Here is a 19,802-nt window from a genome sequence, read left to right on the forward strand (position 1 = left end):
AGTGAGAGTCTGTTCAATTTTAGATTTCGGCAAGAGCAAGCATCTTAAACAACTAAGAAGCAAAAGTGACAATGACAGTATTTCACATCAAGATGAAAGAATACAAGTGTATTTGCGACACATATATCACTTATTATATCTGTAGGCCCTGAAAGACTTCACGTTATTTGGATGTCAGCAAAGCCTTTGACAGGGTCCCACATGGGAGACCAATAAAGAAGGTAAATTCACATGGGACACAGGGTACTTTGGTAAAGTGGATTCAAAATTGGCTCATTTGTAGGAGACAGAGGGTGATGACAGAAGGCTGCTTTAGTAACTGGAAGCCAGTGTCCAGTGGCGTACCACAGAGATCTGTGTTGGGCCCCCTATTTGTCATTTATATAAATGACATTGATGACTATGTGGGGGTAGGATTAATAAGTTTGCGGATGACACAAAGATTGGACGGGTGGTTAACAGTGAGATGGAGTGTCTTGGGCTACAAGAAGATATAGACAGAATGGTCAAATGGGCAGATAAGTGGCAGATGGAATTTAACCCTGAAAAATATGAGGTAATACACTTTGGAAGGAGTAATTTGACAAGAAAGTATTCAATGAATGGTAGAACACTAGGAAGTTCTGTGGAACAAAGGGACCTTGGCATGTTTATCCACAGATCTCTGAAAGCAGAAAGGCATGTTAATACGGTGGTGAAAAAGGCATATGGGCCATTTGCCTTTATCAATCGAGGCATAGATTACAAAAGCAGGGAAGTCATGTTGAGTTGTATAGAACTTTGGTGAGGCCACAGCTAGAGCACTGTGTACAGTTCTGGTCACCACATTCTAGGGAGGGTGTGATTGCACTGGAGGGGGTGCAGAGGAGATTTACCAGGATGCTGCCTGGGATGGAACATTTAAATTATGAAGAGAGGTTGGATAGGCTTGGGTTGTTTTCATTGGAACAGAGAAGACTGAGGGGGGCAATCTGATTGAGGTGTACAAGATTATGAGGGATGTGGGCAGAGTAGATAAGGAGCAGCTATTCCCCTTAGTTGAAGGGTCGGTCACGAGGGAACATAGATTCAAGGTGAGGGGCAGGAGGTTTCAAGGGGATGTGAGGAAAAACCTTTTTACCCAGAGGGTGGTGATGGTCTGGAATGCGCTACCTGGGAGGGTGGGGGAGGCGCATTGCTTCACATCCTTTAAAAAGTATCTTGATGAGACCATCACCACCCTCTGGGTAAAAAGGTTTTTCCTCACATCCCCTTGAAACCTCCTGCCCCTCACCTTGAATCTATGTTCCCTTGTGACTGACCCTTCAACTAAGGGGAACAGCTGCTCCTTATCTACTCTGTCCATGCCCCTCATAATCTTGTACACCTCGATCAGGTTGCCCCTCAGTCTTCTCTGTTCCAACGAAAACAACCCAAGCCTATCCAACCTCTCTTCATAATTTAAATGTTCCATCCCAGGCATCATAACATTCAGGGCTATGGGCCAAGTGCTGGCAGATGGGATTAGGTGGGATGTGTGATATGTGCAGAATCTCACAATCTTCGGTGCACAAACACTTCTTATCGAAGATGGATGCCATGTTTGCCAGGAATTGTGCACTTCTCAACTAATGAAGGCAGTCAGAATGAGTGGGCAATCAAGTTTGCAGCTCTGGCTGCCTTCCCACAGCTTCAGTCATCAACTGAAAACAGGAAGCAATCAAGGCTCTTTCAGAACACTCTGGAGTCTTTGTCAGTCGAAGACGCTTCCATTCCATTAATGGTCAACTTGTCTGCAACCACAAGAACAAAATCATCATGTATGCTTGTGCAAGATTCCCAAGGAGCTGGCAGGATGTTTTCATCCTGTGCCAGCCAAGTGGCCCTGCGATCATCACAGTTTGAAGTAGTTAGTTGATAGCCAATTGTTGAATTCCCTCTGAAGAAATGGCTGGTGATGCCCTGGATAGGTACAATCAGAGCCATCTGACTGCCAGTCCTGTGATGGTGCAAGCACTGGGATATGGAAGAGGTTCTTCATGTGCTTCAATGGTTCTGTGGATTCCCTTCAGTCTGCACCAACCTGGGTATCCAAAAGGATTGTGGTTTATTGCACCTTGCATTACATAGTGCAGGAGTGCAGACTGGAGCTCCAGAAGCAGGAAGGTTTTGCATTTGCTGCCTCTTCAGAGGAGGAGAAGCAATATGAGGAGCGAGAGGCAGTGGAACTCAGGCATATAACAGGAGCACCCTGCAGTATCTCTTTCCACAGATATTGCCTGACTTAGGCAGAGTTTTCAACATTTTCTGTTTCTAGTTTATAATTACATGGGGTTTTTTTTTCCTCTTTTTAGGCTTTTCTCGTTCTAACGCTAGTGTAAGGCATAACCAATTCAAGCATCAGGTCACTTTCCTTTTCCCTGAAAACCTCTCTGTTCTCACTGATGGAGGGTGGAACACTGTTCAAAACCCACTTGCAAGCTAGAAGTTGTTGATTTATGTTTAATGCTTAAAAAGGCAGGCCTTAGGAAACAGCAGGCATGGAAACAACATCGTAACTTCGGACCATGCCGATGCAGAATAAAAGTGAGAATGTGAAAGGGAACCCAAAGCAGAGAATTTTCTTAAGCCCCTGCATAATCCAGGTTCTGCCCCTGCCTCACAATGATTAATTTCCAGGCAGAAAAATTATGTGATAGACAGCAAATAGCTATATTGTTTAATGGATTTTTGGAGTTTTATCCAGCACTCTGTCAGACCTACCCAGGATAATAAATCATTGGTTGAGCAATTTGTGATGTATTCTATTTAATCCATGGTAGAGGTATCAGATGCATTATACCTCCTTCTAATTAATTTTATGTAATTACATATCAATGTTGCAGAGATTGTATAAAAATGGCTCCTCTCATAGGCATGCTTCTGCTTAGACCTCCTTAAAGGCTGGTAAATAGGACTCTACTCCATGCTGGATAATTATGCTTCATTTTCTATTTTCTAGAGGGAATGAGAAATGTTCAAGGTACACTAAGACTGTTGCTTATGTTAAGCAAAGTGGAGATTAAGAAGTTTAACCAACTGATGCGGGGGTCATGACCTGGAAGACACCTAAGTTGCTCCACCTGATCTTTTAGGTGGGGTGATCTGCTTGTCTATCATTATTTTTGACAAAGCTACCAACGTCACTTCCAAGGATTCATCTGCTGTAAAATTCTCTGTGTCCTAAAAGATATGAACATCCATTGTACAATTACATCAATGTGCATCACCACACCCATGGAAGCTAAGATACTGCTCAGTCCCCAGATACTCCGCTAGGGTCAGGAGCTCATATTATTTCATTTCTTCCACGATGAAGTCATGGATCTTTGGTGGCACGATGGCACAGTAGTTAGCACTGCTCTCTCAATGTGCCAGGGACCCAGGTTCAATTCCAGCCTTGGGTGACTGTTTGTGTGGAGTTTGCACATTCTCCTCATGTCTGTGTGGGTTTCCTCCAGGTGCTCCAGTTTCCTCGCACAGTCCAAAGATCTGCATGTTAGGTTGATTGGCCATGCTAAATTTCCCTTTAATGTCCCAAGATGTGTAGGCTCGGGGGATTACCCGGGTAAATAAATGGGATTACAGGGCCTGGGTAAAATACTCTGTTGGTGAGTCGGTGCAGACTCGATGGCCTCCTTCTGCACCATAGGGATTCTATAAAATTTGTGACAAGTGCAATCCATGAATAAAACAGTTTGAAATGTTAATGTCATGATAAGGATTGGGTGGAACCATATTATTAATGCACTAAAGTAACAGATAAGTAACAGTTAATTTTATGTGTAAATCCATGTCAAGTCTTTTGTTTCCAGAACAACATAAACAAAAGTTACCTTGTGCACAAAGTAATATTTTGGTTCTAAGGGAACGCAAGTGCTTTTCTATGTGAGCTGACTTTTATGTTGAGAATGATAAAGGTGTCTGGTAAAAGCCTGACTCATGGCAATGATATCTAAAAGAAGTGGTCATGACAGACAAGATATTTCTAGTAATTTTCCATTGATGTGCGCCATTACATTCACCATTGTCGTGAAAAGTTGCATAATGAAAAGCAGCAACTCTAAGCTGCTGATGATCAGGGGTGTACAATAGTGTGAAAGACTCCGTTGCTGTTTTGAAAATTTAACCCTGGAAAAGGGTATTTGTGAGCATTGTGCACCACAGCCTTGAGATGAATAGTAGTTAAGTTAATAGACCTGAAACAGAAACAGAAAATGCTGGAGAAACTCAGCAGGCCTGATAGCACCTGTGGAGAGAGAATAGAGCCAATGTTTCGAGTCTGGATGACCCTTTGTCAGAGCTGAAAAGGGAGAAAACCGGACAAGATTTAAACTATGAGGGTTGGGGGAAGGGGTGGTGCCGGGGGTGGGGGGGGGGTGGTGTGTGGGGGTGGGGGGGGGGGTTTGCTGTAATTGGAGAAAGGTAAATGGTAATGATAAAGGCTGAGAAAGGTGCTAAAAGTGTCTGTTAAGAGATTGGAATGTGTGAACAGCAGAACAAAGGTACACATTGTTAGGGGACTACCTTTGATTTGATTTGATTTATTATTGTCACATGTATTGGCATACAGTGAAAAGTATTGTTTCTTGTGAACTATACAAAGCATATCATCCATGGAGAAGGAAACGAGAGTGCAGAATGTAGTGTTACAGTCATAGCTCGGATGCAGAGAAAGATCAACTTCGTGTGAGGTAGGTCCATTGAAAAGACTGACGGCAGCAGGCAAGAAGCTGTTCTTGAGTTGGTTGGTACGTGACCTCAGACATTTGTATCTTTTTCCCGATGGAAGAAGGTGGAAGAGAGAATGTCCGGGGTGCGTGGGGTGCTTAATTATGCTGACTGCTTTGCCGAGGCAACGGGAAGTGTAGACAGAGCCAATGGATGGGAGACTGGTTTGCATGATGGATTGGGCTACATTCATGAGTTTTTGTAGTTTCTTGCAGTCTTGGGCAGAGCAGGAGCCATATCAAGCTGTGATACAACCAGAAAGAATGTTTTCTATGGTGCATCTGTAAAAGTTGGGAGAATCGTAGCTGACATGCCAAATTTCCTTAGTCTTCTGAGAAAGTGGAGGCATTGGTGGGCTTTCCTAACTATAGTGTCAGCATGGGGGGACCAGGACAGGCTGTTGGTGATCTGGACACTTAAAAACATGAAGCTCTCGACCCTTTCTACTTTGTCCCCATTGATGTAGACAGGGCCATGTTCTCCACTATGCTTCCTGAAGTTGATGACAATCTCTTTTGTCTTGTTGACATTGAGGGAGAGATTATTGTTGCCGCACCAGTTTACCAGATTCTCTACCTCATTCCTGTACTCTGTCTCATCATTGTTTGAGATCTGACCCACTACGGTGGTGTCGTCAACAAACTTGAAAATCAAATTGGAGGGGAATTTGGCCACACAGTCATAGGTGTATAAGAAGTATAGTTGGGGGTTGAGAACACAGCCTTGTGGGGCACCGGTGTTGAGGATGATCGGGGAGGAGGTGTTGCCTATCCTTATTGATTGTGGTCTGTGAGTTAGGAAGTTCAGGATCCAGAGGGAGGTGCCGAGGCCCAGGCCACGGAGTTTGGAGATGAGTTTCATGGGAATAATGGTGTTGAAGGCTGAGCTGTAGTCAATAAATAGGAGTCTGACATCGGTGTCCTTGTTATCTAGGTGTTCCAGGGTTGAATGCAGGTCCAGGGAGATAGGTCCGCTGTGGATCTGTTGCGGCGGTAGGCAAACTGTAGTGGATCCAGGTAGTCCGGAAGGCTGGAATTGATGTGTGCCATGACTAACTTTTCGAAGCACTTCATAATGATGGATGTCAGAGATACCTGAGGAATGTGGCTGCTGGCCCTGGGGAGGTGGGGTGGGGTATGGGTGGTGGTTTGGAGACAAGATGGAGAGCGAGATTTCAGAAGTGGAAAAATAAAAATAAGAATAAAAAGTGATAAAAATGGATGAATGAGATGAAAAAAAGAAATGAAATAAAAGAAATGGAAATGGGGTGAAGGTGGAGAGGAGCGTTCATGCTCTGAAGTTGTTGAACTCAATGTTCAGTCCGGAAGGCTGTAAAGTGCCCAGTCGGAAGATGAGGTGCTGCTCCTTCAGCCACCCCCCACCATTCCACCCTCATAGTATAAATCTTGTCCGATTTCCCTTCTTTTCAGCTCTGCCGAAAGGTCATCCAGACTCGAAACGTTGGCTCTATTCCCTCTCCACAGATGCTGTCAGGCCTGCTGAGATTCTCCAGCATTTTCTGTTTCTGTTTCAGATTCCAGCATCTGCAGTATTTTGCCTTTAAGCTAATGGACCTGTTTTAATAAGGAATGGGTGCTAATATTGTTTGGGAGAATTGGTTTGCACGGTAAAGCACCTGAGTATAAACAGCAACTACTGCAAGTTTGCAGGTCAATGAGGTAAGGAAGAGCTGCTCCTGAAGGTTAAGGAACAATGAGACTCTGAAGAAGACGGTCTGTTGTGGGGAACAGTGACTGCTGTATTTTGCTGTTGCTGAGGCCATGGCCGGAATTCTCCAACCTCAGCCGCAGCTGGGATTCTCTGGTCCCACTGCATGGAATGGAGTTTTGGCTGAGCGCCAAATTCTAAGCTTGGGTGGTGCGGCATACATGATCGGAAAATTCCAGCCCCGTCTCTCAAGTAGAGAGATTGAAGTATGTGTGGGTGGTGGTTTCTTTTTCTATTTGTCATTGTGTCCACTACTCCTCGTAGTTCTGGTAACATTTCCAAAATGGAGAATCAGGAACATATTTAATGCTCAACTTTGGTTTCCCCTCAGTGGCACCATTACGGTCAGTAAGAAAAGCTCAGTGAAAGATTTGAGAGTCCAAGGATATTTTTGGCATGTGTTGTGATGACATGGCTTCGAGAGAAGCAAATGCCTGTAACTTGATTTATAGAATTACAGAGCGGCAGCACGGTGGCACAGTGGTTAGCACTGCTGCCTCACAGCGCCAGGGACCCATGTCCAATTCCCGGCTTGGGTCACTGTCTGTGTGAAGTTTGCACATTCTCCCCATGTCTGCGTGGGTTTCCTCCGGGTACTCCAGTTTCCTCCCATAGTCCAAAGATGTGCGGGTTCAGTTGATTGGCTATGTTAAATTGACCCTAGTGTCAGAGGGATTAGCAGGATAAATATGTGGGGTTACGGGAATAGGGCCTGGGTGGGATTGTGGTCGGTGCAGACTCGATGGGCTGAATGGCCTCCTTCTGCACTGTAGGGATTCTAGGAGTCTATGATGAATTATGGCGCAGCATGCAACTTTGGTGTCCTGTAGTTGTCTGCTGTTGACCTGAAGCTGTCTTGAAGATGAACACTTGTGAGATATTTTTGCTGAGTTGTGATCCAGCTGGTGATGTTCCATAGGTCCACATGCCTAAGCAAAGAGGTTATTTAATAACATTCTTTGCCTCAGTGAATGATTCAAGCTGTTTTGTTGAACTTTGTGGGAAGTATTGTTACCAGTATTCCCATTTCTCTTTTCGTTTTATTCCATCATTAATTATATTTCCAGAAATGTTGGCATTTTGAAATTGGGTCCATGCTTCCTTCTTTGCCAAGCTAGACTTCCACACAGCTGTTCAAACTTAAATATCAATGCAGCACATGGTGGTAATTACTTGGCAATGCAAGGAAATGTGAATTTAAATGCTGTGTTATTCAATTCAGGTCAGATCTGTGGCAGTAATTTAATAGCAATGATTATCATTATTAAGTTAAATTAACCATCATGCAATTTTTCTTATAATAAAATATATGAAAGTATTAATGTGTGAATAAAGTAGTTGAGAATATATTGAATGCTATTTTCAGGAAACTCTATTCCGTTAAGTACACATAACCTCTCTTAATCAAAAGACCATGGCTAGTTCTTTTGTGCTCCCGTTGGGTGTGTTTTCAGCAGCAGGAGGAAGACAGGGCGAGAGCCCATCCGATTACCTTCACGTCCACTCCTGAGATTGATGCCCCTAGAATAGGTGGGCAGGCACGAGCTATCCGTCCTCCCTGTAGTTTGCAGCCCGCATCTGGAACATGTTCACCAAACATTCTTATAAAAAATAATTTCCAGTTCTGGTGCTAAAATTGAGGCTTGTGTTTATCTGATTCTGCAACAATATTCTGGATTAGCCCACTTTATGTGTTCAGAATTCCCAGCTTGAATTAAAAAGATAGGGCAAGTGGTTATTGAAAATCCATTGCAATTTTCAGAAGAGTACAACTCCATTTAAGGCTGATTTTTTTTAATAGCAGGAACATTAGATGCAGGAAATGATTGCAGAACAATGATGCACTGAAAAATGCTCTTTCATGAAATGGGACAGTTGAGAGTTGTCCTGTGTGGCATTTTCCACAATGGTGGGCTGCCCGGATTGGGTGGAAAGAGTAGGCAGATCAGATGCTCTGAATATTCAGAAAATTTGAGAGCAGATGGAGTCAAATTTTGCCAGGTTCAGAAAATCTGAAGAAGTATTTTCCCATACAAAGATGACATCTTAAGTCTGACCACTGTAAAGTACATTGACATCCTTAAACTTCTCTCCTCACTTGACATCTGTGTCCGTAATACTATAGGGTAAATATTCAATCTGAAACTTAACATTTAAAATAAAGTTGTATTCACCTTTGTAAAAACTTGCCCCATAAAAAGGATCCAAATAAAAATGAAATGCACAGTGTGAGTTCATTTACTCACACACCCTGGGACTTAAATGTTCTTTGTATATTCCTCAAACTTGCAACTTTTGTTTTGTGATGTCAGGGTAAACTGATGTACAAGAAATAATTGTTTGAATAGACAAGGGGGAAATAGCAGTAGCCAATGTATCGAAGTCAAAACCATCTGCACAGTGGCTGCAAAATTGTGAGGATATTCTCAAACATTAAAAAGCAGGACTTCGAGAGTTGCAATCTCAGGATTACTTCCTGTGTCACGTGCCAGTGAGGCGAGGAATAGGAACAAAGAACAAGAACAAAGAACAAAGAACAATACAGCACAGGAACAGGCCCTTCGGCCCTCCAAGCCCGTGCCGCTCCCTGGTCCAAACTAGACCATTTTTTTATATCCCTCCATTCCCACTCCGTTCATATGGCTATCTAGATAAGTCTTAAACGTTCCCAGTGTGTCCGCCTCCACCACCTTGCCTGGCAGCGCATTCCAGGCCCCCACCACCCTCTGTGTAAAATATGTCCTTCTGATATCTGTGTTAAACCTCCCCCCCTTCACCTTGAACCTATGACCCCTCGTGAACGTCACCACCGACCTGGGGAAAAGCTTCCCACTGTTCACCCTATCTATGCCTTTCATAATTTTATACACCTCTATTAAGCCTCCCCTCATCCTCCGTCTTTCCAGGGAGAACAACCCAAGTTTACCCAATCTCTCCTCATAACTAAGCCCCTCCATACCAGGCAACATCCTGGTAAACCTCCTCTGTACTCTCTCCAAAGCCTCCACGTCCTTCTGGTCGTGTGGCGACCAGAACTGGACGCAGTATTCCAAATGTGGCCGAACCAACGTTCTATACATCTGCAACATCAGACCCCAATTTTTATACTCTATGCCCCGTCCTATAAAGGCAAGCATGCCATATGCCTTCTTCACCACCTTCTCCACCTGTGACATCACCTTCAAGGATCTGTGGACTTGCACACCCAGGTCCCTCTGCGTATCTACACCCTTTATGGTTCTGCCATTTATCGTATAGCTCCTCCCTACATTAGTTCTACCAAAATGCATCACTTCGCATTTATCAGGATTGAACTCCATCTGCCATTTCTTTGCCCAAATTTCCAGCCTATCTATATCCTTCTGTAGCTTCTGACAATGCTCCTCACTATCTGCAAGTCCTGCCAATTTTGTGTCGTCTGCAAACTTACTGATCACCCCAGTTACACCTTCTTCCAGATCGTTTATATAAATCACAAACAGCAGAGGTCCCAATACAGAGCCCTGCGGAACACCACTAGTCACAGGCCTCCAGCCGGAAAAAGACCCTTCCACTACCACCCTCTGTCTTCTGTGACCAAGCCAGTTCTCCACCCATCTAGCCACCTCCCCCTTTATCCCATGAGATCCAGCCTACCATGAGGGACTTTGTCAAACGCTTTACTAAAGTCCATATAGACGACATCCACGGCCCTTCCCTCGTCAACCATTCTGGTCACTTCTTCAAAAAACTCCACCAGGTTAGTGAGGCATGACCTCCCTCTCACAAAACCATGCTGACTATCATTAATGAGTTTATTCCTTTCTAAATGCGCATACATCCTATCTCTAAGAATCTTCTCCAACAACTTCCCCACCACGGACGTCAAGCTCACCGGCCTATACTTACCCGAGTTATCCTTCCTACCCTTCTTAAATAGCGGGACCACATTAGCTATCCTCCAATCCTCTGGGACCTCGCCTGCGTCCAGTGACGAGACAAAGATTTGCGTCAGAGGCCCAGCGATTTCATCTCTCGTCTCCCTCAGCAGCCTTGGATAGATTCCATCAGGCCCTGGGGATTTGTCAGTCTTTATATTCTCTAACAAACCTAACACTTCCTCCCTTGTAATGGAGATTTTCTCCAACGGTTCAACACTCCCCTCTGAGACACTCCCAGTCAACACATCCCTCTCCTTTGTGAATACCGACGCAAAGTATTCATTTAGGATCTCCCCTACTTCTTTGGGCTCCAAGCATAATTCCCCACTTTTGTCCCTGAGAGGTCCGATTTTTTCCCTGACAACCCTTTTGTTCCTAACGTATGAATAAAATGCCTTGGGATTCTCCTTAATCCTGTCTGCCAAGGACATTTTGTGACCCCTTTTTGCCCTTCTAATTCCCCGTTTGAGTTCTTTCCTACTTTCTTTGTACTCCTCCAGAGCTCCCTCCGTTTTTCGCTGCCTGGACCTAACATACGCCTCTCTTTTCTTTTTGACCAGTCCCTCAATTTCCCTGGTTATCCACGGTTCTCGAATCCTACCCTTCCTATCCTTTTTTACAGGCACATGCCTGTCTTGCAGCCCTAACAACTGTTCCTTAAAAGACTCCCACATGCCAGATGTGGATTTACCCTCAAACAGCCTCTCCCAATCAAGAGCTGTCAATTTCTGCCTAATCCCACTAAAGTTAGCCTTCCCCCAATCCAACTCCTTACCCTTGGGACACCACTCATCCTTTTCCATCACTATCCTAAAGCTAACAGAATTGTGGTCACTATTTGCTACATGTTCCCCTACCGAAACTTTGAAGACCTGACCGGGCTCATTCCCCAGTACTAGGTCCAGTATAGCCCCCTCTCTAGTCGGGCTATCTACATATTGTTCCAAAGAACCCTCCTGTACGCATTTTACAAATTCCTCCCCATTCAGAGTCCCAGCTCTCAGCGATTTCCAGTCTATACCAGGGAAATTGAAGTCTCCCACGACAACAACCCTATTTTTCCTGCACCTATCCAGTATCTCCTGACATATCCGTTCTTCCACTTCCCTTGGGCTGTTGGGGGGCCTGTAGTATACCCCCAACATAGTGACTGCGCCCTTCCTGTTTCTAAGCTCCACCCAGAGTGACTTGTTACACGACCCCTCTGAATTGTCCTCCCTCTGCACCGCTGTAATATGCTCTCCAACTAATACTGCTACTCCCCCACCTCTTTTGGCCCCTCCTCTGTCTCGCCTAAAACACTTGTACCCCGGAATATTCAGCTGCCAGTCCTGTCCCTCTTTCAACCAAGTCTCTGTCACCGCAACCACATCCAAATTCCTCGTGAGCATTAAGGCCCTAAGTTCGTCTGTCTTACCTGCTACGCTCCTTGCATTGAAGTATAAGCACTCCAGACCTCCAGGCCCAGTGAGGTCATCCTCCCCCAGAGTGCTCTTCTTCTTTGCCAGCCTTGTTCCAACCCCAAGCTCGTCCCTAGCCTCTACACTTGTAGACCTAATATTTTGATCCCCACCCCCCTGCCATACTAGTTTAAACCTCCCCCAACTGCACTAGCAAAACTCCCAGCCAGGATATTCGTGCCCTTCCAACTTAGTTGTGACCCATCCTTCTTGTACAGGTGCCATCCTCTCCTAACAACTTCCCATTGATCTGGGAAAATGAAGCCCTCCTTCCTGGACCAGTCCTTTAGCCAAGCATTCAATTGTACTAACTCCCTATTCTTAGCCCTTCCTATTATGAGAGACAGCCACTGGAGTACTCTCTGGTACATTACCCTTCTGACCTTTACTCCTCCTAACTGTGACCAACGTGGCTTCCTCCCGATGCCCCGGTGTAACTAGTTCCCTATAACACATGTCAATTATTCTCTCATTCTCCCTGACTAGACCAAGGTCAGCAATCTGCAGCTCCAGTTCCATGACACGGTCCCTCAGGAGCTGCAGTTCCACGCACCTGGCGCAAATGTGGTCCTCCGGGAGGCTAGGTGTTGCCAGGAACTCCCACATCCCACACCGGAAGCACCGAACTGGCCTATCACTCATAGTTACCCTTATCCTATATAGGTTTGGATAAAAATAACTTACCTTGCCTCGTCCTTTCTGCCTAAGCCCTGTGAGCCAAAGCCCTGACAGCTTTCACTCTGCTTCCCTCTCACTCCACTGCCCGCTCCTGATGCTGCCCGCTGTATACTGCAGCCTACCTTTTATACTTCGCATGCTTAAAAAACCCTTCCCAGACTCCTTAGCAGCCCACTTCCGGTTTTCACTTTAAACTTAAGAAAAATACTACTACAAAATGAAAGGCCAAAAAAAAAACACACACCCTAACTGACTAATTAAATAAATAAATAATTCAATCAATCTCTCACCAGCACTCCTGCCTCCAATCACTCCCTCTCTGCTTGCTCCAGTGGAACAATGAGGGGGAACCTCCCAGGTAACTGACTTTTAAAGTTAAAAGAAGATAGTGCAGCTCAACACATGGCTAAACAGCTGGTGTAGGAGGGAGGGTTTCAGATATCTGGACCATTGGGGTCTCTTCAGGGGCAGGTGGGACCTCTACAAGAAGGACGGGTTGCATCTAAACTGGAAAGGCATAAATATTCTGGCCGGGAGGTTTGCTAGTGTCACATGGGAAGATTTAAACTAGTTTGGCAGGGGGTGGGAACCAAAGCAAAAGTGAATTAACTGAAGGGGAACCAGAGAGTAGGGCCAGTAAGACTCAGAGAAAGTGCAGGGTGTGGTTGCTAATCAAAGAGGGTCTGGTGGACTGAAGTGCATTTGTTTCAATGCAAGAAATGTAGCAGGTTAGGCAGATGAACCTAGAACTTGGATTAGTACTTGGAACTATGGTGTTGTTGCTATTACAGAGACTTGGTTAAGGGAAGGACAGGATTGTCAGTATAACATTCCAGGATACAGATGTTTCAGGCGGGATAGAGGGGGATGTAAAAGGGGTGGGGGAGTTGCACTACTGGTTAAGGAGAATACCACAGCTGTACTGCGGGAGGACACCTCGGCGTATTCATGCAGGTAGAGCTCAGGAATAGGAAGGGTGTAGTCACAATGTTGGGAGTTTACTATAGGCTGCCCAACAGCAGCGGGAGATAGAGGAACAGATATGTAGGCAGATTTGGAAGGGTGTAAAAGTAACAGGGTTGTTGTGGTGGGAGATTTTAACTTCCCCTATATTGACTGGGACTCACTTAGTGCCAGGGGCATGGATGGGGCAGAGTTTGTAAGAAGCATCCAGGAGGGCTTCTTGAAACAGTATGTAGATAGTCCAACTGGGGAAGGGGCCATACTGGACCTGGTATTGGGGAATGAGCCCGGCCAGGTGGTCAATGTTTCAATAGGGGAGCAGCTCAGGAACAATGACCACAATTCAGTAAGCTTTAATGTACTGATGGATAAGGAAAAGTGTAGTCCTCAAGTGAAGGTGCGAAATTGGGGGAAGGCTATTTACAACAATATTAGGTAGGAACTGAACAATGTAGATTGGGAACAGATGTTTGAGGGCAAATCAACATCTGGCATGTGGGAGGCTTTCAAGTTTAAGTTGATAGGGATTCAGGACCGGCACATTCCTGTAAGGATGAAGGATAAGTATGGCAAGTTTTGGGAACCTTGGATAACGAGAGATATTGTGAGCCTAGTCAAAGAGAAAAAGGAAGCATCTGTCAAATAGCCTTGACAGATGCTTCGTGGGAACACACGAAGCAAGTGTGGAATACAAGGAAAGTAGAAAGAAACTTAAGCAAGGGGTAAGGAGGACTAAAAGGGGTCAGGAAAAATCATTAGCCAGCAGGATTAGGGAAAATCCCAAGGCTTTTTATACACATATAAAGAGCAAGAGGGTAGCCAGGGAGAGCGTTGGCCCACTCAAGGACAGGGGAGGGAATCTATGCATGGAGTCAGATGAAATGGGCGAGGTATTAAATGAGTACTTTGCGTGAGTATTCACCAAAGAGAAGGACTTGGTGGATGATGAGTCTAGGAAAGGATGTGTAGATAGGTTGGGTCATGTTGAGATCAAAAAGGAGGAGGTATTGGGGTTCTTGAGAAACATTAAGGTAGACAAGTCTCCAGGGCCTGATGGGATATAGCCCAGAATACTGAGAGAGGCAAGGGAGGAAATTGCTGAGGCCTTGAGAGAAATCTTTGTATCCTCACTGGCTACAGGAGAGGTAGTAAGAGTTTTAACAACACCAGATTAAAGTCCAACAGGTTTATTTGGTAGCAAACGCCATTAGCTTTCTGAGCGCTGCTCCTTCGTCAGATGGAGTGGAAATCTGCTCTCAAACAGGGCATACAGAGACACAAAATCAAGTTACAGAATACTGATTAGAATGCGAATCTCTACAGCCAACCAGGTCTTAAAGATACAGACAATGTGAGTGGAGGGAGCATTAAGCACAGGTTAAAGAGATGTGTATTGTCTCTAGACAGGACAGCCAGTGAGATTCTGCAAATCCAGGAGGCAAGTTGTGGGGGTTACTGATAGTGTGACATAAACCCAACATCCCGGTTTAGGCCGTCCTCATTTGTGCGGAACCCCCAGCTTCTGTCGCGACACTACGGAATTCATACAGAAACTCAACACACATGGAGCAGTTGAACCAGGAGCACTCCTCGTCACAATGGATGTTTACAGCATGGACACAGGCCCTTTGGCCCAATTTGTCCAAGTCGCCCTTTCTTTTTAAAACCCCTAAGCTAATCCCAATTGCCCGCATTTGACCCATATCCCTTTACACCCATCGTACCCATGTAACTATCTAAGTGCTTTTTAAAAGACAAAATTGTACCTGCCTCTACTACTACATCTGGCAGCTTGTTCCAGCCACTCACCACCCTATGTGTGAAAAAATTGCCCCTCTGGACACTTTTGTATCTCTCCCCTCTCACCTTAAACCTATGCCCTCCAGTTTTAGACTCCCTTACCTTTGGGAAAAAATATTGACTATCTAGCTGATCTGTGCCCCTCATTATTTTATAGACCCCTATAAGATCACCCCTCAGCCTCCTATGCTCCAGAGAAAAAAGTCCCAGTCTATCCAGCCTCTCCTTATAACTCAATCCATCAAGTCCTGGTAGCATCTTAGTAAATCTTTTCTGCACTCTTTCTAGTTTAATAATATCCTTTCTATAATAGGGTGACCAGAATTGCACACAGTATTCCAAGTGTGGCCTTACCAATGTCTTGTACAACTTCAACAAGACGTCACAACTCCTGTATTCAATGTTCTGACCGTTGAAACCAAGCATGCTGAATGCCTTCCTTACCACTCTGTCCACCTGTGACTCCACTTTCAGGGAGCTATGAATATATACCCTGCCCCTTAATTCAGATCCGACTTGGGAAACTGCTCTCAGGGGCACCCCCAATACACACTTAGACTGAGAAAAAAATTGCAAGTCTGAATCGCACTGTGGATGGGGCCTATCATGCCCGAAATGCTGCTGGTCTGACTTTGAACTGCCATTGGAAATGATTGGGCCTCCCTCTCCCCCCCACCACCACCACCACCAGAGAATGATCTGGCCTGCCTCCTCCTCCCCTGCCTCACCAGAGAATGATCTGGCCCACCTCCCTCCCACCCACCACAACCGATCTGAGTTAGAGAGCCGTTGGAAGCTCTGAACTTACCTCTTCAGAAGCTGGAGTGCCCAAAACAGACCTTAGCTGAGCATATCTGTTTTGCGTCGCCTCTGGACAGGCGAATGCGATGGTAAAGGGGGAAGTGCAGGTAAAGTTGGGCAGGCAGCCCATTAATTCAATTTAAATACATGCAAATGCATTTAAATCGCCGTTGTGGCCATGTCGGGCACGGTTCGGATCGTGGCCATTTTCAGGCCTTGGTAAAGTGGGCATCTGCGTGGACCACACTAATCGCCTCACATCTGACTTTACCAAGTTTTTGCACCCAAAAATGGGTGCGACGCAATGGTAAAATCAGGCCCTATGACTCTATAACTCTAGCCCCACTCTAGCATCCCATTTAGAATTATATGCTTTGTTTTACACTGCTTATCCTCGTTATTCCCACCAAAGTGAATTGACACTTCTCTGTATCAAATAATACTTGCCTGTGTCTGCGCAATCCATCTGTTAGTCTATGACCTCTTGACATTTACCACTGTCCTCCTCACAGTTCAGTATATTTCATGTTTTGTATCATTGGTAAATTTTTACTATTTTTGTCCCACACACCCAAGTTTAGGTCAGTAATATAGATCCAAAATAGCAGTGGTCGGTTCTCCCAATGATCCTTGTGGGACATTACTTTATACTTTCATCCAGTCTGAAAAACAACCATTCACCGCTACTCTTTGCTTTCTGATACTCAGTCAACTTCATATCCATGTTTTTTTAAAATTCATTGGTGGGAGCATGAGTGTCGCCGACTGGCCAGCATTTATTGCCCATCCCTAGTTGCCCTTGAGAAGGTGGTGGTGAGCTGCCTTCTTGAAATGCTGCAGTCCATGTTCTGTGGGTTGACGCACAATGCCATTAGTGAGGGAATTCCAGGATTTTGACCCAGTGACTGTGAAGGAATAGTGATATATTTCCAAGTCAGGATGGTGAGTGGCTTGGAGGGGAACTTGCAGGTGGTGGCGTTCCCATTTATAACTGTACTGGAAGAGCTTGGCTCGGGAAACGGCAAGTTCTGGAGCACAAGTCTTCAGCACTATTGCCGCAATGTTATCAGGGCCCATTGCCTTTGCAGTATCCAGTTTCTCCAAATGTTTCTTGATATCACGTGGAGTGAATCGAATTGGCTGGAGACTGGCATCTGAGATGCTGGGAACCAATGCAGGAGGCTGAGATGGATTATCCACTTGGCACTTCTGGCTGAAGATTGCTGCGAATACTTCAGCCTTATCTTTTGCACTGTTTGTTTTATTCCATGCACAAATTTCTCCTCCTACTACTTTCACTTGGAATGTACTCAATAAATTTGCCCCTGTCTTGAGAGATAAGTATGATATAGGTCTGCCCTCCATTCCTCCACCCACCCTCCCTCCTATCCCCCTAACCAACTCTGTCATTAAAATATGTGCGACAATGGAATGTAGAACAACTCAACAAAGGATTTTGAGTGAATGGATCTAACATTGCACGATATAAACCCAAAACTCAAATTAAAACAAATTCTCATCTCTAATCTTAACCTGCAGGATGTTAGAACCTTTATTATCTTTTACAGAGACATGTAACATCAAACAGGTGGAAAAGCGAGCAGCCGACATTGAAATCTTTTAAGAAAATAGTGGGGAAATTGTTAACAACTGATCCAAAATTTCAGAACACTTACCATTTTTGTCTGCTCTCCGTAAAATCTGAAATAAATCACACAGAAAAATTGTATAATCAGTTTCATGCCCAGGGTACACAGCACTGGTGAAGTAGATCAGTGTGGAAATTTTGCTAGCCTGTAATTTTTCAGCAATATTAATGAGATGAGACTCGTAAGTTATTTATAATTCATGCAAGTGAATTGCCTGTTTCAGACAATTTCTCTAATATGGATGACATTTGTATGTTTTAACTTATTACAGGTTAAACATAAAAGAAATCAACTGGACAGGGACTCAACTGAATTAGCAAATCTGACACTTTAATTACTAGCATTCATTCTAAGTTACATTTTAAAATAATTTAATCTATATGGAATTAGTTTGTTCTCTGTCACCTTTGACAGAAAAATAGCCAGTTGAGAAGGTATATTTTAAGTACACTCAATTTTTAATGAAGCTACTGCTTTTCCAATAAACTGACAACATTAGTGCACCCAAATTAATCCTTCAAGATGAGACATGAAAATACAGAAATAAGTGTACTAGTGAATCTGGTAGAAAATTAATAACTGGCCATTTAAGGCCAGACAGAACATTTTAAGTGCACTTCTTTGTGATTTTTTTTCTTTATAAAATGATAACAGGTAATTAGTTTGTTTGATAATGTTTATTTGTATTTACAGACCTCTTTAGTGACCTCAGTACTGGTTACTGTTGTAATGTAAGAAATGTGACAGCCAATCAATTTGCAACCCAGGTGATTCACCTCCTGTATGGATAAGACACTCAGTTGGAGCTCTTTGTCATATTTCTGGACATTCTCTGCTTCACAGTCATAATTCTTTTCTTCCATGTTGTAAATTATTTTTGTAGAATGCAACTTGTTCTTCTTCTTGAAAGTACCCAGATTCTTCTTCTGAATATTCTTCTCAGGGAAAGCTGGTCTAGCCCAACAAGCTTTTGCAATGTGAGCCATTTTACCATACCTCTTGCATTTACTATCCATGCTCCAGCATTCACTCACTGAATAGCCCATTTTGGCACATCTGTGACATGCTTGTTGCTGTTTTGACTTCTTATGGTGGCCAATTCGTGGATCTTCATTTCTGCACCAAATTGTGAGCCTTTTTTGCAGCCCATTCCATCGACACTGATTTCTACTACTGTCTTTAAAGTCAAAGCATGTTCAGTAAGTAATCTTCCTTGGATAGCCTTATTGTAGAAATCACAAACTAGATGATCTTGAAGAGTATCTGCTAATGACATACCAAACTCACAAATGTTGTGCCAGCCTTTTTAAGGTTGCCACAAACTGAGCAATGCTTTCATCTGCTGCTTGATTCCTTTGGTGGCACCTGAATCATTCCAAGATGATCTATGGTTTTGGAAAGTAATGCTCTTCAAGGATCTTTGTTGAGTCATAGTATATTTTGGTTCCTGACTTTTTGTTTGAACCACCAGAGCAAACTGTAGGTTTATCAATAGAACAAATTGTAGGTTTACAGGTTTACTTCCTATTGTACTGAGAAAAGCTGGTATGAGCAGCTCATCTGCAATTTTATTTGCTCGTACAAAATACTGAAAATGCTCTGCATAGGAATTCCAAGATTAATTTTCCTCATTGAAATTCCGAATTGACCCACCATTTCTCTTGCAGATACTAGCAACTCGAGACTGCTTAGTATATTTTTTTTAACTGTCTTCCCAGCTACTCCTCTTTTTACCCTGGAGACTATTGAATTGATAATTATTTTTCAAATGACCCCAGGCATACAGCAAAGCATCCTTTCTTGTCAAATATGCCAGGTACTGCTTGGAATCTCACCTTTCTCTGTTCAGAGATCCCCCCCCTCCCCACTCCCCCTCCCCCACCCCCCTACCCCCACCCCCACCCCCCCCCCCCCAATGTGGTTTGCACACATAGATTCAAAATAACAACAACAGATTTATTATAGAAGCTGTTATCTGTACAGAGTAGAAAACAAAACTAAGGCAGTAGCCTGTGAAACACCCCAATGACATCAGCATCAAATCATGTGACCGG

General features: G+C 44.2%; 1 protein-coding gene across 1 annotated transcript in view; it reads right to left on the reverse strand.

Annotated features, from left to right (window-relative positions):
• Positions 1-19,802, reverse strand: part of necab1 (N-terminal EF-hand calcium binding protein 1) — a 166,980-nt gene that overhangs the window by 128,871 nt on the left and 18,307 nt on the right. Inside the window, exon 3 of the mRNA XM_078215487.1 lies at positions 17,776-17,800. Within this exon, the coding sequence (XP_078071613.1) occupies positions 17,776-17,800 (25 nt within the window). The remainder of the gene's footprint in view (positions 1-17,775; positions 17,801-19,802) is intronic.

The sequence above is a fragment of the Mustelus asterias genome, chromosome 7, assembly GCF_964213995.1.
Source record: "Mustelus asterias chromosome 7, sMusAst1.hap1.1, whole genome shotgun sequence".
NCBI lineage: Eukaryota > Metazoa > Chordata > Chondrichthyes > Carcharhiniformes > Triakidae > Mustelus > Mustelus asterias.